This window comes from Ursus arctos, unplaced genomic scaffold (genome assembly GCF_023065955.2).
Source record: "Ursus arctos isolate Adak ecotype North America unplaced genomic scaffold, UrsArc2.0 scaffold_31, whole genome shotgun sequence".
Lineage (NCBI taxonomy): Eukaryota > Metazoa > Chordata > Mammalia > Carnivora > Ursidae > Ursus > Ursus arctos.
Window position 1 is genome coordinate 1,876,573 of NW_026622997.1, and position 25,683 is coordinate 1,902,255.

A 25,683-nucleotide genomic window follows, 5' to 3' on the forward strand; every position below is an offset into this window, starting at 1 on the left:
GGAACTCTCCCGAACTTCAGCCTTGGTGTCCCTGTGCCTACCATCCTGATCTGATACAGCAACAGAGCCTTGAATGCAAAGCTTCATTCCAGATACCACAGGAAGTAACTTAAGATGTTTCTTTCACCCCTAAAGACTGTCCTCTACCTGCTGTGAAGAACAAAGGCAAAAGGAAAAAGTTAAACTTCGTGTAACTTACAGCCCATTGCCTTGAGACAGGCAGGGTGATCTTCCCCTGGGAGCTCAGCTGCCACAATGTTAATACTTAGCTAGAAGCAAAAGGCAACCTTAGCTTGACTTTAGCCTGACCTCCAGGATCCTGTAAAAATCCCTTTGGAAACTTCCTCTATCTCCACCCACCCAAAAAGGTATATGTTAGGGATTGTCCTCCCAGCACATGGCCCACTGATACACATCTGAAGGGTCTCATGACTAAGAATTTACTAGACTTACTAGACAGTAGTAAATGACCTTTTCCTAACAACAGCTCATCCTTCAAGGTCCTGGAAACCTTGCTTCCAAATTCCTTAGAGACTTACACTATACCCTGTCCCAACTTGAAAGTATGTAATTATCCACTCCTCACAACCCCAGTGCAGCCCTTTCTGCCCATTGATCCTTCCTGTCCCCCTGCTTTAGTAAAACCACCCTTTTTTGCACCAAAGACATCTCAAGAATTCTTGACTGTTTGCTCCCAAACCCCAACGTTTCACTTCATACCTATTTCCCATTCTCTAATGCTTCCCAGTCTCTACGGGCTGTGGCTCAAGTCAGATATCCCAAATTAGGTCACCGTATCTCTGAGGGTCAGATACCTGCAACCATTTCCGGCACTGATTACCATATGGAGAAGGCTTCCCAACTACTAACAAAATAATTCCTTTAGGTTCGCTTAAATAAAGGAGTTATCCGGAAGTGCTAGAAAATCCACACGCTCCTGAGCATGCCTTATGCTGCTTGCAGAAGCAACTCCCAGAATCACCATGCAGAACCGACATGACAAGGGAGAGTGTGTGCTGTCTCACGCTGCCTTTGCCTGAGTCGGTAAGATTCTGGGGCCAGAAAGAAAATTCTAGAACCATCTCCCTCTACTGTAGTTGGAAAACAGTCCTTGCTACTTTCAGTCCCGCGTTTGTACTGTATAGGAGCCTATCCAGGTTTAGGGAAGCTTGAAGCTTACACAATCTTGGAGGTTGTCTTTAATAAAATAAATACAAAATAATAAATAAGTATTCGATATAATAATTAATATGTATTTAGAATTAGAGAAGTAATCACACAAATTACCTATTTCTAAAAGGAGATAAATATCATTATCACCACTGAATGCAGGCAGGATATATACTACTCTAAAATATGTCATTTTAAGGTGTGCCGGGTGGCTCAGTTGGTTTAGTGTCTGAGTCTTAGTTTCAGCTCAGGTCGTGATCTCAGGGTCATGAGATGAAGCCCCACACTCAGCACAGAGTCTGCTTAAGACTCTTTCTCCCTTGCCCTCTGCCCCTGCCCCAGCACACGCTCGCGGTGCTCTCTCTCTTTCTCTCTAAAATAAATAAATCTTAAAAAAAATGTCAGTTTGGCACAGGGATTATTTTTAGCCGAAGACAAATGAGAATCAGCAGAAGCAAGAAAAGTTCTCTGCCCTCGCCTTTTCTGTCTAAAAGCTGGGCATGTGTTTCCCTAGTGAAGGTGTCCTCTTTTCCATACCAGGAAGATAGAGCTGCTCTTACCACAGGAGACAGACTGCGCATTGACACGAGTCTACGTAAGCCAGTCTTTTTACTGAAGTAGCCCTTATATTCCGTTTCTTCCATATACTTCCTAGTCGCTTTTCCACAATCTATTGTCCCTTGAAGCCCAAACGCCCTGTCCTTTGTTGAAATGATGTATAAGCCCTGAGTCTGGCTGCTGCTTTGAGTTTCACTTCTCGGAACTCCTATGCGTTAGAATGTTAATAAAAATTGTGTGTCTTTTCTCATGTTAATATGTCTTTTGTTAATTTAATGTATGTGCCCTCAGTGACTGAACATAAGAGGACAGAGGAAAATATTTTCTTCCCTGACATCACCAAATCTAAAAAAATAATATATCATTTTAAAATTAACTGCCTGATACACATCTATGCTCTCTGCTCCTAGTTTATGGATGAGAACTCCTTAGTTACTTTTCCTTTTTTTTTATTGTAAAAATGACTTCATGTTACGATTTCTTATAGAGAGACTAGAGAGGTAATTGAATCCTTCAGCGTGCTGGGGTTGATGGAATTTTACTTGTTATAAGTTAATAGAAATAGTGTACAAATTTCCCATTGCTTTCACCACTCATTATCAAGAAGGCTTATAAATATTTACTATTGTTCACATTTGGGGAAAACCTGTGTTCATTTCCATTTTTACATGTGTTTCAGATTTGGGAGTGTTTCAAGTTTTCTTGTGAATAACATAACACAATAGCACTTCATTCATCATTTTCTCACAGCCGTCCCAATGTATCTATTGTAGCAACGTTTTACTACTGATACGTTAGCCTCATTGACATCGGTATTTTCCTCAAATACCAAAAATGCAAATTACTTTCAAATATGCTCTTTGATTCATGTCTTTTTGTTACTTGGAACATCAAAAAAATCCAAGATCCTATTCACTATTTCTATTCACATTTTATCTGAAGAAAATGTAATTTCAATGATTTCTGTACTCAGACCTACTGTTTTGTGTTGTTGTTGTTGTTTTCAAATTTCATTCATTAATTTGCCTGACAGCTTTTCTGTAGTTTTTTAATAGACAAATTCAGGGGCACCTGAGTGGCTCAGTCTGTTAAGCATCTACCTTTGGCTTGGGCCCCGGGCTGAGGGTCCTGGTGTCAGGGTCCTGGGATTGAGCTCTGCATTGGGCTCCCTGCTCAGCGGGGAGCCTGTTTCTCCCTCTGCCCCTCCCCTCTGCTTATGCTCCCTCTCACTCTGCTCTCTCTGAAATAAATAAAGTATTTTTTAAAATAATAAACAAATTCAAAGACGACAATGGAAGGTGCCCTTTGTCTCTACATCTCAGGGATCTGTAATTTCTCACTTGTTTTATGTGACCATTGCAAAACTTTCCAGATGAGAGCGGAGCTTTACCAACTCTTTGAAAAAATTCTTTGTATTCACTTGTGCTGGGATTCTTTTTTACGGCTCTGAAAATATCCCCGGTCATTAACTGGGAGTCCTTACAGTGCCCACGGCCTCGCACTCTGAGGCTGGAGCTCGGTGTCATGGCTTCCCCACCTACTGGCATCCTCAGGAATCTTGTGGGTAATTCCACAGCCTGCCCCGCACCTTACAACAGGACGCTGGCCAGTCAGCCCAGTCTGAAGTCTGCGTGTGACCTACACCAGGAGGCCAGACAATACCCAAGCTATACACACGAGTCACCGTGAGCCACAGAACCGGGTCCCCAAAACAGCTTTCCCTGAGTCAGGTGACAGGAAGTCTCACAGCTGCTTCATCACCAACTGGCGTGAGAACCATGTCGGAATCTGTCAGGCGGGCTGAGGCCCTGAGGGGGAGGGTCCCAGGCCCAGGGCCAAGAGCGTTCTTCACTTTGTGTGAGAAGGAATTCAAGGACAAGCCTGTAGAGAAAGGGACAAAGCTTTATTAAGTACAGAAGGAAGAGAGGAGATACTTGACTGCAAAGTACTGGTCTTTCTTCCCAGAGAGGGAGGAGGACCCCTCTTTGTCTCTAAAGAAGGGTTTTATTCGTTTTTTAAAATTAGCTAATAGTATAGGGAGGGGCTTACTCTCTAGCTTTGGTTTATCATTATATTGGGCAGTTCATGTTTCCATTTTCTTAGGGTCGTGGAATTACCCACAAGGAGCAATTTTAAGAATGTCCAGCTTTGTGGCTTCTACTGCCTGAGAGAGTGGGGTCTTACGGTTTTCCCTGAGTCACGTCTTGTGACATTTTTTGTGACCTGCTGACTTTCAAGTTAAGGGTCAGCCTAAAACCAAAATGGCTGTACTTCGCTCAGCTTGTCTCCCTACTCTGCCTTCCCCCCTGCCTCAAGAGGGAAGTTGGAGTGGAAATGAGAGTGGCCTTGACTAATTACGGATAAGATATTTTTTGGAAATTTTACAAAAACATGATTTTATGGGCACACATTGCTAGGATCCTTCTCAGAGACAATGCCTGTGCCAGAGAGGGACGTAGGAAGATCGAATTTGACCAGTTTCATGTTAAGTCCCCCTCAACTGAAGCCAACCACACCAGCAAAAATGTGCTGTTTATTACAAATTTAGCTCAAATCTGAATCAAGAATTCTGCTTCTGGGCAAAATTGAATAACTTTCAGAAGTCAAGAACTAGAAAAGCCCTAACAAATACAAAAAATTATTTGTGTAAAATATCAGAGAGCTACTAAAGCAACAAAGACAGGAGAGTTCATGGGTGTTCAGTTTGCTGTTCCGCGGAACGAAGAAGTGTGAAGTGGGCTGGGGGGGGGGGTTTCCCCGGGGACTGCTCAGTCTGGATTCCAGCAAGAAGCTGATGACTTACGCAGCTAGCAAAAGGACCGACAGTAGGGAAGAAAGGAAAAAACCCAGAAATTTGTCATTCTTCTTTAGTTAATGTGACAAAAATGAATTGAGGGCCTGAAATGCAAGGGAGTTTTCCCTCGAGGTATTTGACAAGCAAGCCTTTAAGTTAAGAAGGGAAGGAAATTTAAAAGGTTTGTCCAACACCCCTGAAAAACACAGCTGACTTTCCAACAATCTTACGGTACTGAGGAGTTAGTTCAGTTTAAGACTAACCCAGAGGTTACTGCACTAGTCTCTCAGTTGAAAGACCTCGAGTGCTGTTATCCGTAAGAACAGAGATAATGAGGGGCACCTGGGTGGCTCCGTGGGTTATGTGTCTGCCTTCTGCTCAGGTCACCATCGATGGGGCCCCACATTGGGCTCCCTGCTCAGCGGGGAGCCCGCTTCTCCCTCTCCCTCTGCCCCTGCCCATCCCCTTCCCTCTCTCCCTGCCCTTTCCCCACCAGCTCCTGCTCACACCTGCTCTCTCACAAATAAATAAAATCTAAAAAACAAAACAAAACAAACTTTCCAATATGGCAGGTCTGTCTTGACCCAGCTTGGGCCCTGTCAGAGTGAATGTGCTCAACGTCCCAGTCCGCCTGGCAAAACAAAAGGTGAACCTTGTCTGCAGGAAGATAACATCATCCGAAGGGAATATGAACTCTTAAGTTTTAAAATATCTATCATGTAGCTCTGTGCACGAATGACTTAGAAACAACAGCTAGCAATTAGTATGCGAAGAAGTCCTTGTCATTGGTTGCAACTATAGTTATTCCTAAAACAGGTGACCGTTGAACAACATGACCGTTTGAAATATGTGGGGTCCACTTACCCATGATTCTTTTTCAGTAAATACGGTGCAGTCCTGTAAATGTGTTTTCTCCTTATTGCGATTTTTCTAACATTTTCTTTCCTCCAGCTTTATTGTAAGAATATAGTGTATAATACATATGACATATAAAATGTGCGCTAATGGGCTATTCATGTTATCAATAAGGCTTCCAGTCAACAGTGGGTTATTAGTGGTTAAATTGGGGGGGGATCAAAAGTTATGGGTGGATATTTGACTGCAATGAGTAACACCCCTAACTTCCCGCATTGTTCAGGACCATCTTCCATTAAATTCTTCAGATTTGTTAAAAGCTTGTCGTTTTGTCTATTTAATAGATCCTAATAATTTTTCAGAATTACAAATATATGTCTTCCAAATCTATTCATCTGGAAAAGAAATTGAAATGAGCCTGCCTGTTATAGTACATGAATAATAAATATATATTCTGGCTGGATTAAATATTGCAATATAAAAAATTTAAATCTTACAAGACAATCTATGCACTCTCGAGTTGAAGAAGAGCTTAGTAATTAAGCCTAGAAATTTTAAAATCCATGCAAGATAAGGTGAATATAGTGGTTCTATGTTAATTTGTAAGACTACTTTATGTAAAATATATTATAAATCAAGCTAATGAGCAGTTTTCTTAAGATAAATTACACAGAGGTCCATTTAGAGAATTTACACATGGAATAAAGAATTCCTGATAGAAGTCACTGCATGCCTTTAGAGAACTCAGCGAGTAGCGGAGAAAAGAAAACGAATCCCAGTTCAACAGCAAAACAATCAAACTTTCTTGGGTACTTTAGTCCCCATTGTCATTACTTCTGTCTTAGAAAAAGTTGAGGATCTGCTCTCTAGAGGAAGTTTGCTGAGCAAATCGAGAGCAAAGAGAAATATCACTTCAAAGATTTCTCTCTCCCTTCCCATTGGGTATGTGGCTAATTACATAAACTATGGGGGAAGAGGTTTGCAATTCAGTGTTTGAGGTTTCCGCCAGAAACCAAAACAAACACCAATGCTGGTAGAGCAAAGACACCATACGTACTTCTATCCACTTTGCAAAACTGGTTAGGAAAACCCCTCTGAAAATAGCAGCTGATGCCCTCATTCCAAGTGAGGAATTACCTGAACGCCACACTCTGGTCGTCTGTGCTGCTCGTCCTTATCTTCCAGTTAACCCTGGACGGGACCTCGTGACTTACATGGAGTGTAACTAGAAGAAGCCTACTTAATGTCATCAAACCAGTTACACAACCAAGTAATTTATGAAGATGTCACTGTACCGGTGAACTTTAATTCTGTTTGAATTCAAGCCTCTTGGACACAAAGATAAATGGATCTGTCTCCAACGCTTAAAATGGAGGTAAGTAGAATACATTTCAAAAAAATTACTAAATTTGTGGCTCCTGGGTGGCTCAGTTGTTTAAGCGTCTGCCTTCGGCTTGGGTCATGATCTCAGGGTCCTGGGATCGAGTCCTGCTTCTCCCTCTGCCTGCTGCTCCCCCTGCTTGTGCTCTCTCTCTCTGTCAAATAAATAAAATCTTTTTTAAAAATTAATAAATTTATTTAGTATTACTTAGTAATATACTTATATACTGAGTATAATATTACTTATACTTAGTAAAATTTGAATGTTCTAAGCACTCATCTCATAGCCTGTTTATATTTCACATCTCAGCAAAGACCGAATTATCTGCTGGGATAAATATGATTCATTCCACTTAAGCTTCTATGAACTTTTATATATAATGTTATTTTGAATATTGTTTGTAATCTCTACGGAAAAAAAGAACTTTAGTGCAGGTCAGTCTCCTACTTACTAGCTCTAAGACTTTGGGCAAATAACTTCTCTGAGGACATAAATTCAGTCTGCCTGCAAAATTAATCATTCATAAACAAGAAAAACTTTTTTTAAATAAACTTCTTTGTAAATCATCTTAAGCCAAGATACAATGCATTAGCTGTATGAAAAATTATTCCTAGTATTCTTCCTTATACTCCAGCAAGAAGATGGCATCTATGTGATATTTGGAAGCTTATCTCTGAGGCATAGGAGATAATTCGAGAAAACTTAAAAGTAAACAGTTTTTATGCTGATGGGAAATACCAACCCCGTAGGTTACCAGAGATAAAACTGACATCCAAAGTCATTAACTTACTTGCCGAATTATGCAACGACCTCTGGCAGGTTTGGGACTAAAATTCTTGCTCCCTCATAGGTAGCTTATAGAGATGCTTCTAAGGCTCTGTCATACCTTATCTTTTTGAACGTTCAGGCTCAGACAGGGGAGGGGAGAATGCAACAGAGCGATGACAGATAGAAGGTCCACCAATGCACAGGTTTAAAAGGAGCTGATGATATGTATTCATCTGGGCAAATATTCTGAACTATGGGTTAAGACATTCCCAGATGATCGCAGATAAAGTTTTGCTGATATCCCATCAGCTGCTTCCAAAATGCTCCTTCTGTTAACGCAGGTTTCAACCCAGATGTGCTCCCTTTCCAATCCCCTTGGTATCTCACAAAATCAAAATGTTCTGTTTTGCTGCCCAGTTGAACGCTTGCCACTCAAAGTGAGAATAACATTACCGCGAGATGCTGCGCATTGGGCTTTACTCAAAAGCAGAGGCATCTGCTCGGTGATCTTTAGGGCCTCAACAGACTTGTGCGTAAGCAGGAGAGCGATCAGGAGCGTGTCCGATACAAGTTCAGAGATGCAGATAAGAACTGAGGCTTCTGTTTGTTTGTTTTAGACGTTAGCAATTACTTCAGTCCTAACATTGAGAATATGCATCAGAATTCAGATTACTTGCAGCCTCTAGGAGGAATTACTCGGCTGAGGTCAGATGGAGACACTGTTTAGAGAGGGCTCTGGTTCAGGAGAAACTTCTGGCACAACAGCACAGAGGAGATCGACACGTATGGGGAGAAAGTCTGTGAGATGGAGGCTGGGAATGTGTGGGCAGGAAAATAATGAATTTTGAGACAATAAAACGATATCAGAAGTGAAACACACAGTGGCCTTGAGACATAACTGCCAGGCTTCCTAAGGTGTGATCTACATTACGGATATTCTGAGGGAGGGAAGAGGGTAAGAAGACATTTTTAAAACGTGAATATATTCTAGGGGCGCCTGGGTGGCTCAGTCGTTAAGTGTCTGCCTCCGGCTCAGGGTGTGGTCCCAGGGTCCTGGGATCGAGCCCCACGTCAGGCTCCTCCACTGGGAGCCTGCTTCTTCCTCCCCCACTTCCCCTGCTTGTGTTCCCTCTCTCGCTGGCTGTCTCTATCTCTGTCGAATAAATAAATAAAATCTTAAAAAAAAAAAAAAGTGAAGATATTCTAAAATTTTAAGAAGCATGCCCTAAGATTTTATATTAATTTTTTAAAACAAGCAATAAAAACACTAAAAAGTTCTCCTGTGAATTGAAATTTATATTTAGCTTTACAAATTGGATGAGCTAGAAGCGTTTATGAAGGTAACGTTCAAAGCCCCAGAGATGAGTGCATTTCTATGCATTCTTTCATTTTTTGAAAGTTGGACAAGCTTTAGCCACTGCTCAACTTTTGTTTTCAGTTAATTAGCCAATTACTTCAGAAATTATATACTTGTTGCCAGTTGTGCTATTTTGAGATATTTAAACCAATTGCCTTTCTTGTTGTTGAAAAACTCCCTAGGCTGATTTCATGTGGCCAAATGTCCCCATTGCAAAAATTTTAATTCAATTCAGGAGGGTCAGCTTGGAATTTATAGACTATTTTGCTCTTTACAGCTTCTGTTGATGCGGGATGCACGAATAGCCCAGAGCTCACTCACTGGCTCTCTCCTGTCACACACACACACACACACACACACACCCCTCCCTCAGATCATAGTCCAGTTTTCTAGCAAATATACTTGCTGATCCAATAGGAAATATATTATAGCTATATGTGGTTTTAAATAATTCCTCCCTAAAGGAATCTACCTTTTATTATCCTAAGAATTAACTTGAGTCTTTCCTACTAAATATCTAAAACTAGGTCGTAGAAATGTTCATGGAATAATGACATTTTGTGTTGGTACTGCAGCATACAAAATGGGCATTTACAAATCACTTTCATATTTAAGTACATTCCATTGAGGGGTAAGTAGTGAGCCCACTATGTGTCCAGCTCTCGGTTTTCATTCTTTCTCTATCACCAGCTAAATTCACAAGAAGCAGTCCTGAGATAGAGCAATGCACTTTTATAAAATAAAATTCTATGTACTTTGACATATTTAAAACGCAGAGGTAAACCGAAGTTCCTTAATTTTGCTCAAAGGCCCTCACTTTATGAAATAATCCATTGTTGGGAAAGAACAATCTTCTTCGTCTCCTTACAAGATCATTCACGCACGTTTTTAAGGAAAAATCTCTTTTGTGAACTGGAGTTGCCCATTGTTTTCCATTCCTTTAGAAACATAGTAGAATGTTGACATGTGTGTAACAGTAACAGAAACAGAGAATCAGCAAAGGTGATGCTCTGAAGTCAAAAGCTTTCAGGCAAGAAAACGGAAAATCACACGTATGCCTATAATCTTTTCTTAATTCTAAAATGCTGTCAATTTCAAGATGCCGAGGCTTGATTATGACAGCTTTTTGACAAAACAAGATGCAACACCACCATCTAGAGCATAGTTCTCTGAAAATGCGAACTACATTTGAAAGTCTGTTACGTAATGACAAAGAGGAAACAAGAGGCACTAACTGTAGCACTTTCTAATGGAAATAGATACATGCTTTGGCCCAGATCTGCTGGAGGGGGAAAGGCAAGCTCTGGAGATTTGCTCCCCGCCACCCCCATGCTGGTTTTAAACTTTCTGCGATAGTTACTGAGCTCCTGTTTTGTGTTCTTGAGGCTTTAGCACCCTTTAAAAAGACTTAATTGTCTGAAACAGAGACAGGAAAGAAGGATGGTAAGACTTAACATGAAAACCGCACAGGCTACATTAAGTTTTGTTTGGTAGCCCTCAGTTAGATATTAGTTAATCCAACTGTATAGACTTTCCTTCCCCAAATCTGCTGCTGGTACTGTCGCAGCTTGGGGTGGGGACTTTAGAGCAGAGCTGGAAGACAGCCCACTGACTCAGTGCTCTTCACAGGGTCTCATGGGAGTAAAAGCGGAAAAAAATAATAAAAATAAAATAATAAAGTAAAAATAAAAATCTGAAAATCACAGGAATAATAGACTGATACGTAATTTATCCCGACACCGTCCGTGGGCCTGCGTCCGGTTTGGGAGACCTGCACACGGAACGCCCTCTTCTTGAGGAGAACCGGCAGTGGGCACGGAGGTACAGAATCCAGACAGAAGGGTCGTGCTGAGTTCCCAAAGCCGTGGAGCCCATTTGGTGTGGATGAAGTTGTCCTTTGATTTGAATTCATGCCAAAATAAAACTATTTCCATAAAGAGTATTTTAAAAATTATACATGACAAGGGAAACTCATTTTTAAAAAACTCATAGACATGAAGATGAGTCTAAGTGTTGAAAATCATAAACTCACGAACACCTGCTGCTCTTTTTTCCTGTACATACATATATCCCCAGAAGACCATAGACTCCTCTACACTAAGAGCTATCTCTTGTTCCTGTGTATCCTCAGGGTCTAACACACTTCGGTGCACAGAAGACTGTGCATAATTTCTTGAGTTGCTAGAATGTGCTGTCAGTTGCTACCAGGCACTAAGATGAAGCAACGGTGGGTCCTAACTTTCAAGGAGCTAGGAGGGTAGATTCGACCCATACAAGATACGAACGTAAGATGTAGACAAGATGCGTAAAGATACGTAAGTAATAAGACAAACCGAGAAGAGGAAAGTGTTATAGCCCACCTACAGACAGAAGTCGACTGGGAGTTCAAAGGAAAGAGACCAGTACGTGGGGAGGCTCACGAAGGAGGCCAAATCTAAAAGTGATAGAAAAAATTGAGTCAGGGCTGGCTGGTAGGCTGAGTCCGTAAAGCATCAACTCTCAGTCATGAGGTTTGCATTCAAGCCCCATGCGGGGAGCGGAGCCGCTTAGAAAGAAAGAAAGAAAGAAAGAAAGAAAGAAAGAAAGAAAGAAAGAAAAGAAATTGAGTCAATGATGTGGCATTATTTTAGAAACAAATATGATAATAAAAAGAATTTGACATGAAAATAATTAGGTTTCCTGGAATATAGATATGGTTGAAATTGTTTCAAGGTGTTTTCTTTCATTCATGCAATATTATCTATCTAATAACTCTGTGCTTTTCCTAGGGGGGAAAACCCTTCTAAAATACTAAATGATATTATAACTATTTCATCTAAAGATATGCTTTTAAGAGGGGATAAACCTTTGAGGTTACTGTGTGTTTGGAAGATGAGTGAGAAGAAAGAAAGAAAGAAAGAAAGAAAGAAAGAAAGAAAGAAAGAAAGAAAGAAAGAAAGAAAGAAAGATGAGTAAAGCAGAGTATAAGAACTGGGTGCTCTCAGATCCATCAGACATCTTCCCTAACTGCTCTCGGGCCCATCCTTGTTACTCCCGATTCCACGCCCGTGCTGTCTGCTGGAGAAGTAGTTTCCCCTTCCTTGTGCTCTCACTGACCACAGAAAGCCCGGGAGGATGTCACATACGACATTACGCACGAACTAGAATGTTACATTGCTGATAAAAGCAGTTGATTACTTTTGTAAGTACTGAATCTCAGAGTGAGGGAGTCAGCGGATTAAGAAAGAATGAACTGATTCCTTTGTTGCGTCATCTTCATTACACATGGCTGTTCCAGTCTCCGGCTGAGCTGGAGAAAGACACACCAGGTCTACGGCTGGTCGGGGGGCTAATGGCCCATGTGAAGGACAAAACACAGGGATGTGTCTCAGGGATGACGCGTCTCCTGCTCACTGCTCGGTATCATGGTTGGGGAGAACTTACACCTACCCAAACCGGGGCACTTCTGAGAGTGGAGACTGCTTTCTCAGAAACAGGACAGCGGGGGTGACCTCCGCAGTCCTGGGTAAACGTAAACTGGGGCATTTCTTCACCCCAATTATATGGACTTGAAGAGATCTGTTCAACAGTTGTGCAACTCAGGGAAATTGTGATGTATGTGAAATCTGTCTTTCCATGGTGCCGTTTTTACTATTTTGCCTGATTCTTAAATCCTGGGCAATGCTTTTTGGCCAACGAAATACAAAATACCCCCCCATACACACACATACACACACACACACTTCTTTTAGAGAAGCTCCTTGCAAATTCAGACTTAATTTTAAGAAAGTATGAAGAGTTCAAAAAAAATTCTTATGAAGATTTGTACCCTCATGGGGATCAAAGTCTCAAACTAAAGCAAGGCCAGTCTGAGAGTAAACTACAGAGCACACTGGTGAGTGGGGATATTTAAGAAAATGTGTCACAAGAGTAATGTCTGCTTATTTAAATCAGAACAAAAAACAGTTAAACTTACACATAAAGCCTATTTTACTCTCACCCATCCCCATTTCCCAGGGGTAATACTTTTTCCTGTGTTCTTCAAGGTAACTTTTAATTCACATTGTAGTACTTGTCTGTGTGTGTATTATATATATGGGTGTGTATATGTGTATGTGTGTGTGTGTGTATATTTTTATATATAACTTTTTTTTTAAAGATTTTATTTATTCATTTGACAAAGAGCAGGAAAGAGCGAGAGAAAGCACAAGCAGGGGGAGCAGCAGAGGGAGAGGGAGAAGCAGGCTTCCTGCTGAGCAGGGAGCCCGATGTGGGGCTCGATCCCAGGACCCCGGATCATGACCTGAACTAAAGGCAGATGCTTAACTGACTGAGCCACACAGGCGCCTCCATAATGTCTTTTTTTTTTTTTTTTTAATTAATGGGGTCATACTACACAAATGTTCAATAACCACCCTCTTTCACTTAAAGATACATTTGAACATCATTTCAATATCTATATCTATGACTATGTATCTCAACTTTATCAGCTGAGAGAAAGGGGATATTGAGGGAGAACTAATAGTCCATAGAATACATAAAACAAAGTTAAAATACACATTGCTAACATTTTGATGTGCAAGAATAATAATGAAAAATTTACATTATGATATTGATAAAATAATGAAATAATTTCAAGTATCCTGTTAAGATTTCTTTGGCATGAATCATTTTTAGCAGGTAGAACGGACACATTCACATCTCTAGGAAATGCAAGGCTGTGAGTACTTTCTGCCCAAAGCATCTCAGAATTTCCACATCACTACCATCCTTTCCCGAACATGTCTATGTTTCTACGGGCCAGGCAGTTCACACTAAAAATCACACGCGTACTTCACAGCAGGTGGTTACTAGGGTCGCCGTTATTCAGGTTGATGGTTTGGGGGTTAAGGAGGAAATGGGAAGCTTTCAATGGGCAACCTTAGGAAATTTCACATTCTAAAAACCATAAGTAATTCCTCTCTGAGCACGTCGGAGGCCCCGAATCACTCAAGTCCTTTCATCCACACTGCTCTGTTTCTGGGGGTCAGCGTCCAGATTGAAGGGCGTGCCTGTCTGTGTCTCACATCAAGACAACGTAGGAAAGCATCATCATTTTCACTCTACAAATGACGAGACTGGAGCTCAGAGGATAAGAAACAGGGGTAACGGGACTCGTTGGGCAAGGTGTGATCCCAGGCCTGCTACACTTCAAGTTCCTTATATTAAAAAATCCTGTATGAATTCTGAGCTTCTAAAAAGTAAAAGGATCTATCTCCTGGAATTGTGGCTGATAACTTGCTAGATACCGTCCACATTTTTTCTCAGGGTGGGAGGAGTGGGATTTAAACAATTTTAACTAATTTGCACAAAAAGGGAATTTCACTGGCATTAAGGAGAAATTAGAATAAATTCCAATGACAGGAACAATGCTAACTTATTTTTTTTTATTTTATTTGTTTATCTATCATCTATCTATCTATCTATCTATCTATTTATTTATTTATTTAGAGTGGGTCGGTGGGGGGGCAGAAGGAGAGGGAGAGAGAGAATCTCAAGCACACTCCACATTCATGGAGCCTGGCACTGGGCTTCGTCTCACGACCCTGGGATCATGATCTGAGCCAAAATCAAGAGTCAGATGCTTAACCCACTGAGCTGCCCAGGCCCCCAGAACTATGCCAACTTCTAACTAGGAGCAGGCATCGAGGCAGAAAGAAGTGAGGACAACGAACTTGCAAAATAACACAAGGTCAAAGGATACAATCCGTGAATATGGAAACTGAAGACGTGCTTTAAAAATTTGGCAATTCATTTTGCGAAGACACTGTTATAAACATAGAAGCACTTTTTAAATACTTGGAAAGATATTTATATTTTTATCAATACATTTTTCACATTATTAATGCCATCAGTAGTAATTTATGTCAATTTTTAGCAAAGTGATTATAACAAATTGACAGTAAATAAACATGCATTTATTAACTTGTGAGCTTTTGGGGCGCCTGGGTGGCACAGTGGTTAAGCGTCTGCCTTCGGCTCAGGGCGTGATCCCGGCGTTATGGGATCGAGCCCCACATCAGGCTCTTCCGCTATGAGCCTGCTTCTTTCTCTCCCACTCCCCTTGCTTGTGTTCCCTCTCTCGCTGTCTGTCTCTATCTCTGTCGAATAAATAAATAAAATCTTTATTAACTTGTGAGCTTTTATATTTCAGGGAACAAAGAGCTGAAGCACTGATGAAGAGCCAGGTGAACGAGAGCGTCCCACAGGAGTTCATCCTCCTCGGTTTCTCGGATCGACCATGGCTGGAGCTCCCGCTCTTTGTGGTCTTCCTGGTTTCCTATATCTTGACTATCTTTGGCAATCTGACAATAATTCTTGTGTCTCAGCTGGACCCCAAACTCCACACCCCCATGTACTTCTTTCTTACCAATCTGTCCCTGCTGGACCTTTGCTACACCACAAGCACGGTCCCGCAGATGCTGGTAAACACCTGCAGCGGCAGGAAGGGGATCAGTTATGGCGGCTGTGTGGCCCAGCTCTTCATGTTCCTGGCCTTGGGCTCCACTGAATGTCTTCTCTTGGCCGTCATGTCCTTTGATAGGTTCGTAGCTATCTGCCGGCCTCTCCGCTACTCAGTTATCATGCACCGAAGGCTGTGCCTCCAGCTGGCAGCCGCGTCCTGGCTTAGTGGCTTCGGCAACTCCGTGCTACAGTCCACCTGGACCCTCCAGCTGCCGCTGTGTGGCCGCCGGGAAGTAGATCACTTCTTCTGCGAAGTCCCTGCTCTGCTCAAGTTGTCCTGCGTAGACACAACAGCAAACGAGGCTGAACTGTTCTTTATCAGTGTGCTATTTCTCTTAATACCCGTGACGCTCATCCTTATCTCGTATGCTTTCATTGCCCAAGCGGTGTTGAGAATCCGGTCAGCCGAGGGCCGGCGCAAGGCGTTTGGCACGTGTGGCTCCCATCTGATCGTGGTGTCCCTGTTCTACGGCACTGCTATCTCCATGTACCTGCAGCCACCCTCCCCTGCCTCCAAGGACCGGGGAAAGATGGTGTCCCTCTTCTATGGGATCATCGCACCCATGCTGAACCCCCTGATATACACACTTAGAAACAAAGATGTAAAGGGAGCATTTAAGAGGTTGATTGTGAAGATCTTCTTAATCAAGAAATAGGAATGCCCAAATGGCAGGCCTTCTTAAAGACTTGAGGTTTATGCATTTTAATAATTTAATTGTCTCCAAGTTACCTTATTCTCACTACTCTTAAAAGAACTATTGCAGTGATCTTCCTCAAATAAAATGTCATTGATAGAAAATTTATTTATTTTCTACTGCTCAAATATATTCATTGTACGAGTCCCAAGAACTGGTCTGTTATGATCCCCTGAAATAGTGTGACCTTAAAATATTTAACATCTCAAGCTTTATACCCCTGGATTGTGTACTTGGGGAAGGGTTAGACTCATGTGAGACGAGAGTAAAAGCTTAGTAGACAAGGCATTTTTATACACATGCAAATATGTTCACTCAGGCTCAACCCCCACTTGTGTAGGAGATTTGACAGAAGTCCCTAAAACCATGCCCAGCCCCCTCCTCTTACCTGTAGAGAGAAGGTGAAGAGCCCAGCTTAAGTCATTAACACCAGCCCCACAACAACATAGTCCGAAAACCCACGGTGATTTTTCTTCCACGGTTTCACTAGATCTTCTATTCTCCTGCTTCTCTACTTCCCGCTTCTCAATTAAACTGTCCTATTCTAGTCCATCTCCCAAATAAAACTGTAGCTACATTTTAGACCTGACTCAAATAATTGTTTTTGGAAAAAAGGTTTTTCATGATTCTCTTATTGTCTATATTATCTCTCTCCTTTTAAATCCTAAAGCACTTACGGTCTAAATCATGAAAATGGCACGTTATATAAGGTCTATTACTTGTCTAACACACTCTTCTCGTGCAAGAAGCAAAGCTTATTAATTCCATGTTATTCCCCTGAGGTAGCGAAGACTGTAATTTATACTAATTCCACATGGCCTCCAGAGCTCATCAAAGGGCTGAGGAAAACACTTAGACACTGTGAGCTGGCTATTTGGTTGATCTTAGGATTTACGATTGTCACACTGTAATCATCTTAACTGCCTCTTCGCTATCCTTCTTTTCCCAATTTTTTTCTTCCACTAAATATATCATAAAAACAGAAAATACAAGAACTAAGAAACGCAGTTAGCATGTTTCTTCTTAAGATCTTCCAACAGCAGCATAATACCTTTCTGCCTCAGTATAATTACAACACAACGTAATGGACCTTCAAACTTCTGAAAATGCGTCAGAACCACCTGGAGGGCTTTAAAATCCACACCCTGCCCCCAGATTCTCTAACTTCTGGGTGAGAAAGAGGGCTGGAAATTTGCATATCTAATGAACGCCTACGTAATGCTGATCAGGGGACCACATTTTAAAGACTGCTGGGCTAATATTGAAAATAAAAAAGATGTTTTGCTGAGTTCCTATCTTTTATCTCCATGGATGAGAAATATAATTAAAAGGGAAAATGGAAGCAAAACTCTAAAAGAATAGATTGAAGTATGAAAGGACATTCTCCAAAGAAAATGCATTCATATTTTGAAGTCTGAATAAATAATATACTGGACTTCCAGAGATAAATTTTGATATGAACTCAAAGTCAATGTCCGTGATCTTTAAAGAGTTGTGAGGAACAGCAGTGAAACCAGAGTGATGGCAATCGAGGTATTTTGCATTTTTAAAATGAGCCACTAATTGATTCAATGCATGATATAATGGTAAACTTTGAAGTAATACAATTAATACAAAATATATATACAAATATTTTACTATAAGTTTGTGATTCTTTTAAAAGTATACATTATATATTAAAATATGATAATATAAATTTAATATATATTTATTATTTAAATACATGTTAATGATTTAATATATAATTTTATGTACTATATTATTTGTTATTTAATGTAATATACTATTAGATATATTTAATATATCAGTAAATGTATTTAATGCATTATTTAAACTATATACCATAAATAACTAGAATCCATTTTGGTTTCATTCAGAACAACAAATACTAAACTAGCTTAGTCTATTTTTATGGAGGTACTAGACTGATATTGTTAGGGAATGTTATATACATATAACGTATCTCGATTTCTAAGAAGAATTTGCACACTTCTCATAGTTTTGTGTAATATGTGCAGTAATGACTAAGATGATAAAGCAATTCTATTTGCTCCTTTGAGGCGACCCCGGGGGGGGGGTGTGTGTGTGGCAGGAGCACGGGAGGTGAAGAATTCACCCAGGGCAGAATGAACGATAGAAGTTTACTCAACACCCTGCGAGGGCACCGTGGGCAGGACAGCAAAGGAGAGACTCTGCCTGAGGCAGCGGTGAGGACCCACACTCACAGGGCAGAGTGAGGAGGTCTGGGGTACCTATGGAATTTCCCCCTTTTTGGTAACGGTGCCTAGTCGTAAGTAGCCCGTCGGTTAGTTGGGGCTGACGGCTATTTCCAGGCGGGTTGCTTAACGAGCCTGTTTGCGTTCAGCTCCACGGTCACTGTGGGCCCTTGTGCTTTGCTCAGGTTTCTGTTGTCCATGCCTATTGTCCAAAAGTGGCCTCTACACTATCTGCTTGTCAAACCTCCCTCGAAAGGTGATTCCTAAAACCCGACCAGTCTGGAAGGGAGGCACCGCTGTCACAGGAACTGTATTCATCCGTCCCACTAGAAAATGCACTTGCCAAGAACTTCTACGAACTCAAAGATGACAGCCACACTAGATTAAGAGGGACACCAAACCGAGAGAAACCGGTCATCCTATGGAAGTCAAGATAAAATTAAAAGGTGGAAGCCGTAAGTAAGTGGGTGAAACTGAGCACAGCTCAGTGCAGAGGTGCTCACCCCATCACGTACACAGGCTCGTAGGAGTATGAGCGGAGCGAGGCCCATAGCGTCTCCCCTGGGACCATCCTGCCAGCAAGGTACCTAATTATCGGCTTCATTGCTGGCTTTGGCTCCAGGACTCAGCTTGGAAGAGGTGCACTATGAGACTAGAACAGCGCTGTGAATGGCAAGCGGAGGACCCCTGCCCCAGACAGGCCACTTTGTCACGTTGGTTACTTTAAATAAAAATTACTTAACAGTCTGTGCAAGAAGGACACTCTGCCCGTCTGACCGTCCTCCGTCCCTTGAAAGCAGGAAATATCTCCCAGAAAGTTACCCTCCCTGTACCAGCAGGTAGACGGGCAACCTTCTCAGCAGAGGTGGGGAATTAGGGCCAAGAAGGCTGTATAAACAGTCCTTCTTACTTCTCACTAATTACGACGGAGCCCAGATTCTGTTTAGAATCTCTCACTACTTGAAGTTCCCAAAGTTAAGCTTTCTTTGTCCTGTCAAATCCTCACAGACTTACTGTCTCTCTGTCTAAAATATATAAACACTGCCTGCCTCGGCCATTTCTTCAGGGCTAAATTTCATAATTGGGCCTCTATGTGCACGTAATAAAACTTTGGGTTTTTTTTTTTCTTTTGTTAATCTGCCTCCTGTCGATTTAATTCTTAGTCCAGCTGCAAGACCTTGAGGGTAGAGAAGAATTTTCCTCCCCTTCCAGGCCCTCTCCCAGAAAAGGACCTCAAACAGTGGGTTTGCATTTTCTTTACCTGCTCCCCTTCCAGGGAGCCACAGCACTAAGAATGACCGGCCGTCAGAGCGTACTGTCTACTGAGTAAGCACGTGTATTTGTGGTAATATGATTGTTACATTTAATGTGAACAATGGACATAAGTGTGATTACGTCTATATTTAAATTACACACAAATACACAAATTCAATTGTCTTTCTGATTACTATCTATATGGTTCTAATGTTCATTCATCTTTTAAAAACTATATTGAGTATACGAATTGCTTGTATCTGCACAAAAGAGTTTCATTTCTCCACCAATTTTTGCCCACTGGTCAATTAAGTGCATGTATCAAAAAATTACATAATCTATCTTCTATTGTTGCAAACAGGAAAATGTATCTAGTTTAAAAATTCTAATGGCAATAAATAGTGATGGTGTTAGGCAGAGGCAGGAATAAAGTTGGATTCTTGTTCATTCGATTAAGAATCTAAAAAAAAATTCCCAAAGTTAATGTTATTCTTCTTTCTTCAGGGGTTTTTGGCTACATGGCCCTGAATGGTATGGATACTGTCGTGGGTTGAATGATGACTCCGGAAAGATAGGTTCACCTCCTAACGCCTGGAACCCGTGAATGTGACCTTCTCTGACAAACGATGTGCTGAAGTCGAGAATCTTGAGAGCGGTATTTATCTTGGATTACCTGGGTGTCCTTCTAAGAGACAGAGGCAGAGGGAGAGTGGACCAGGCCACACGGAGGAGGAGGAGGAAATATGAACCCGGGAGCGCGGGCAGTGGCGTGACAAGTCGAGGAGGCGTACCAAACCATGCCAGCAGCTCCTGGAAACAAAAAGAACGAGGAGCGGATCTCCTCCCTGACCCCACAGCTTCCAGAGGGCGATGACCTTACGGACCCCTGATCTCAGACTCTGATCTTCAGAATTGTGAGATCACCAGCCTCTGTTATTTTAAGCCCCCGGGGTTCTGGTGATTCCTTGTGTCAGCCCAGGAAGGAAATACAGTTGACTTCTCCACTGCGACCTTTATTAACATAGTCCACATGTCACAGATGTCATCTTCGGGAAGTTACTTCTTACACCAAATCCCCCTTTCGTGGCTGCGGACACAGCATAGACTGACCGGACTGGAAGGGATCTCACAAGCCGTGTAGTCCAGCTGCCCTCCAGTGCTTGAAATCTCTACCTCCACAGAGACGTTTACCCCCTCGAGCCATCCCAGTTTGTCCCCCGTGGAGCTTCTGCTCAGCCCTTTCCTGGAAGCCACAAGAACGCACTTAACTGCTTGCATGTGACTTCCTCCCAAACACCGGTCTCTGTCTACCATTTTCTCTCCATCTGCTTTTGTTCCTTTGGTCATTAACAAAAATGGTTATGAAAAATGTGACTTAACTATAGGAATCCCTAAAACAGAATTTGAAGAGGAAAGGCATTAGGTAGATTGTGTAATCGAATCTCTGTTTCAGATATGTTTCTATTTCCCCACGTCGCCAGAAGGGTTCACCGCGTGCTCATGGTGTAATGTCTTAGATCACGCTAAAGTCTGCTTTGTTTTTACCCATCAGTAGGAATACTAACTATTATGGGGCAAACTATGCCCTGTGCGTGACTTTACCTATTTATTGTTTTAAGTTTTATTTATTTAATAACCTCGACACCCCACACAGGGCTCGAACTCACAACTCTGAGAGTGAGTCACACACTCTTCTAGCTGGGCCAGCCAGGCCACCGGTGACTCCCCTTTAAACACTCGACGGAATGTACTGCATCGGCGCAGCGTATGCTGCCCATGTGAACGCCCCTGTGCCCTCGCTGATTCGTCAAGAGGCCTCTTCCAAGCTGAGTCCTGGAGCCGAAGCCAGCAATGAAGCCGATAATTAGGTACCTTGCTGGCAGGATGGTCCCAGGGGAGACGCTATGGGCCTCGCTCCGCTCATACTCCTACGAGCCTGTGTACGTGATGGGGTGAGCACCTCTGCACTGAGTTGTGCTCAGTTTCACCCACTTACTTACGGCTTCCACCTTTTAATTTTATCTTGACTTCCATAGGATGACCGGTTTCTCTCGGTTTGGTGTCCCTTTTAATCTAGTGTGGCTGTCATCTTTGAGTTCGTAGAAGTTCTTGGCAAGTGCATTTTCTAGTAGGACGGATGAATACAGTTCCTGTGACAGCGGCGCCTCCCTTCCAGACTGGCCGGGTTTTAGGAATCACCTTTCGAGGGAGGTATTATGTGCACACGGAGGTCCAGCTGAGAATGAATTAAGCCCTGAAGAAATGGCCGAGGCAGGCAGCGTTTATATATTTTAGACAGAGAGACAGTAAGTCTGTGAGGATTTGACAGGACAAAGAAAGCTTAACTTTGGGAACTTCAAGTCGTGAGGGATTCTAAACAGAATCTGGGCTCCGTCGTAATTAGTGAGAAGTAAGAATGACTGTTTATACAGCCTTCTTGGCCCTAATTCCCCACCTCTGCTGAGAAGGCTACCTGCTGGTACAGGGAGGGTAACTTTCTGGGAGATAGTTCCTGCTTTCAAGGGACGGAGGACGGTCAGACGGGCAGAGTGTCCTTCTTGCACAGACTGTTAAGTAATTTTTATTTAAAATAATCAGTATGGGGCACCTTGGTGGCTCAGTCAGTGAAGCATCTGCCTTCGGCTCAGGTCATGATCTGGGGGTCCTGGGATCGAGCCCAGTGTTGGCGAGCCTGCTTCTCCCTCTCCTCCCCACTCTTGCTTTCTCACTACTTCTGTCTCTCTGTCAAATAATTAAATTTTTTTAATATAAAAATAAAAATGTTTTTATTTAAAAAGTAATAAAAAATAAAATAATCAATATGACAAATTTGCCCATCTCGGGGCAGCCTGCCCTTGGCCCCCACAGCAGTCTTTTTTGTTGTTGTTGTTGTTGTTGTTAAGATTTTATGTGTTTATTGGAGAGAGAAAGAGCATGGAGGGGGCTGGGGGAGGAGCAGCAGAGGGAGAGAGAGAATCCCAAGCAGGCTCCATGCCCAGCACGATCCTGAGATCAGACCTGAGCCAAAACTAAGAGTCGGGTGCTTAACCGACCTCACGACCCAGGCACCCAGGGGCGAGGTTCCTGATGGCTGTCTATTGGCCAGGAGGTAAGTCTTGGAGCTCTATACAGCAGGCACTTGCAGGAAATCAGTGTCTAGGGTCTTAAGTTCCCTTCTTCTAAAGGTGCATGCGGGAGAGTCTCCGTTTCATACCCTCCAGTTCTGTTTTAGATCAAAATCCTTTCACAGGGACAAAGGTTTGAATGTCACCACTGGTCAAGGGTCTTGGGAATTTTGAGACCAAAGATGCATATTCCCTGAGCTCTGGGATTTTCACTTCCCTCTCCATCAGCTTCCCTCCTTAGCTGAGGCTCCTCACCCCGTAAGGGCACTGTCTTCCATCTTTGAGCCCGTGGCTCTCTCTCCTAGAGGAGAGGCGGCAAACATTTCCTCCGGGTTTTTATAACAGACCTGATTCTCACTGGATTATCCCGGTAAGAGTGACAGAGGCACCTTTCTCATGCCCCAGCCTTGCTCCTTGGTCTCTAGTCTCTGGAGTCCTGCTAGAATGGGGAGACTTGCAGGCGGGTTGGCAGACGCTCCCTAGATCCCCAGGAGGCAAGAAGTTGTCCTGTAAAGTCATATATCCTCCCTGTACTTTGAAGAGGGGGATGACCCAATCTCTAGACACATTTATCAGTGGAGAAGGCACAGACTTAACTCTGCATAACAACCATACCCTTGTTTACTTTGCCTGACAAATCTCCCATAACTGGCTTCCTTCCCAGTTCCCAACAGTCTCTCTTTTGTCTCTCACTGGAGAGGTATTTAAGGTATTTATTTGAGCCATTTTGGGGAGTTTTCCTGGGTCTCTCCCAAGTATCCAGGAGGTATCCATGTTATTATGCTTGTTTGTTTTTCTCCTGTTAATCTGTTTCTTTATACAGGTGTGTCTCAGCCGAGAACCTAGAAGGGTAGAAGCTATGAAAATTAATAAAAGGAAATGTCTTTAAGAATGGCGTCGGAAGGCCAGGAGAGGGAGCTCTCACGACCAACGCTCCCTGTCCTTTCAGACGCAACAGAAAGGCCTAGATCTTGCAGATGACTTTACTACCCCAGCAGGAGGAAAAAAGCCTTCCTTCCTCGGATCTCTAACAGTCCAGTCAGTGAGAGACTATCTCAACTCAGCCAATGAAAAGCCAGTACAGTTTGAAATCTCAGGTTGCTCCAATGGACAACAGCCTCCCCAAATTCCCCTGACCTTCTACAAAAGGGTGTTCTTCTCCTTCACCTATGGCTTTGACTGTCCCAGGTTGCAAGTCTCTAACTATTGCTAAGTGAACCCATTTTTGCTGGTAAAATAACTGGCAGTTATATATTTAAGGTTAGCAGGAGAAAAGTATTTTTCCTTTCCTACCTGTAGGACAGCGGTGAGACCTTGGTGAAGTGAGTAGGGGAGAGAGGGGTGGGAGACAGAGGTGGAGGTATGAAGGGGATCAGAACATGTCACCCCAAAACATGCCAGATTAGCATATGGGTTATTTTGCGCTGAAGGCAACTGAGACTCAAAAGAGGCAGAAAGAAGCCTTCTTGGATCTCCCTTATCTGACTAAAAGCAGAAAATTCTGAGAAATGAGGACTGCCAGAAATCCCTTCTCTGAGGGAATTTTATGGCCATGAGGCAGATGGAAAGTCCACACCAGGATGACTCTGCACGAACTTTACTAACATAGCCCTTATCTTCTATCAATTTCCCCATGCATTTCCTTCCCACAATTCACTGCTCCCAGAAGCCAAACCCTTCTTTCCTCTGTCAGGTCATTTCTGCACAATTTTTCACCCTTCATTAAAATGGAATATCAGCTTGCAAATCTAACTGCTTCCTTGGATTTTTCATTTCTTTTCCGTGGTGTCCCCATGCACATAAAGTTGAAAGTAAGATCTGTATGCCTTTTCTCCTGTTAATGTCTTTCTCCCGTTAATGTCTTTAATTGACACATCCTAGCAACTGAACCTAAGAGGGTAGAGGAAAAGTTTCCTCCCCTACAGGAAGGATGGGTCACTGTAAGATTTGTTTTTTATGGTGGGTAAGAGGGTTTGAATAGAGGAGGGACATGATGGACTATAACACAAACAGGGCAGAAGCAGGGAGAGCAATTATCAGCATTTGCAATAATTTAGGTAAGAGATGCTGGTAGTGTGGACCAGAGTGTAATGCTAGAGGTGGTGAGCAGTGGTGACATTCTGGGTACTGTTAAATGATAAAAATTCAGCTGAATACATTTGAAGATCTGATTGGCCTTATTAAATGATTCATGAATTGGGCAGCATCCCATCTAGCAGGTAGAGGGAAGCTCCACCGAGCTAAATTAAAGAAAGGGTTTTTCAAAAGTAAAAATGAACTATTGGGACTTCATCAAGATTAAAACAAAACAAAACAAACTTCTACACAGCGAAGGAAACAATCAACAAAACTAAAAGGCAACCTGTGGAATGAGAGAAGATATTTGCAAATGACATACCTGATAAAGGGTTAGTATCCAAAAAATATAAAGAACTTATAAAACTGAACCCCCCCCAAAAATAATCCAGTTAAGAAATGAGTGGAGGACACGAATAGACACTTCCCCAAAGAAGACATCCAGATGACTTACAGACACATTTGAAAAGATGTTCAACATCACTGATCATCAGGGAAATACACATCAAAACTATGATGAGATACCCTCATGATGAGGTTGTGGAATATAGGTGAGGTTCAGTGGGGTGAAGTCTGGAGCCAACGACCAAGAAAGATTCTTGAGGCATCTTTGGTGCAAAATAGTGGTTTATTAAAGCACGGGGATAGGACCCCTGGGCAGAAAGAGCAGCACCGGGGTCATGAGGAGTGGCCCATTATATATTCTTAAGTTGGGAGGGGGTTAGGGATAGTGTAAGTCTCTAAGGAATTTTGGAAGTAAGGTTTCCAGGACCTTGAGGGAGTTAGCTACTGTTGGGAAAAGGTCATTTATTACGTCTAATAAAACCTGAGTCATGAGACCCTTCAGATGTATATCGGTGGGCCATATGCTTGGGGGTGATTGCCAACGCGTATTTTGGGGGGGTGTTAGAGATAAAGAAAGTTCCCAAAGGAATTTTTATACGTTAAAGT

At 42.3% G+C, this 25,683-nt stretch overlaps 1 protein-coding gene across 1 annotated transcript; it reads left to right on the forward strand.

Moving 5' to 3' along the window:
- Positions 1-996: 996 nt before the first annotated feature.
- LOC113264183 (olfactory receptor 2B6) lies at positions 997-16,116 on the forward strand. The gene is given in 5 exon segments (XM_044388624.3): positions 997-1,044; positions 1,711-1,765; positions 9,914-9,939; positions 15,090-16,018; positions 16,020-16,116. Coding segments are annotated over 5 exon segments (1,155 nt in total).
- Positions 16,117-25,683: the final 9,567 nt, after the last annotated feature.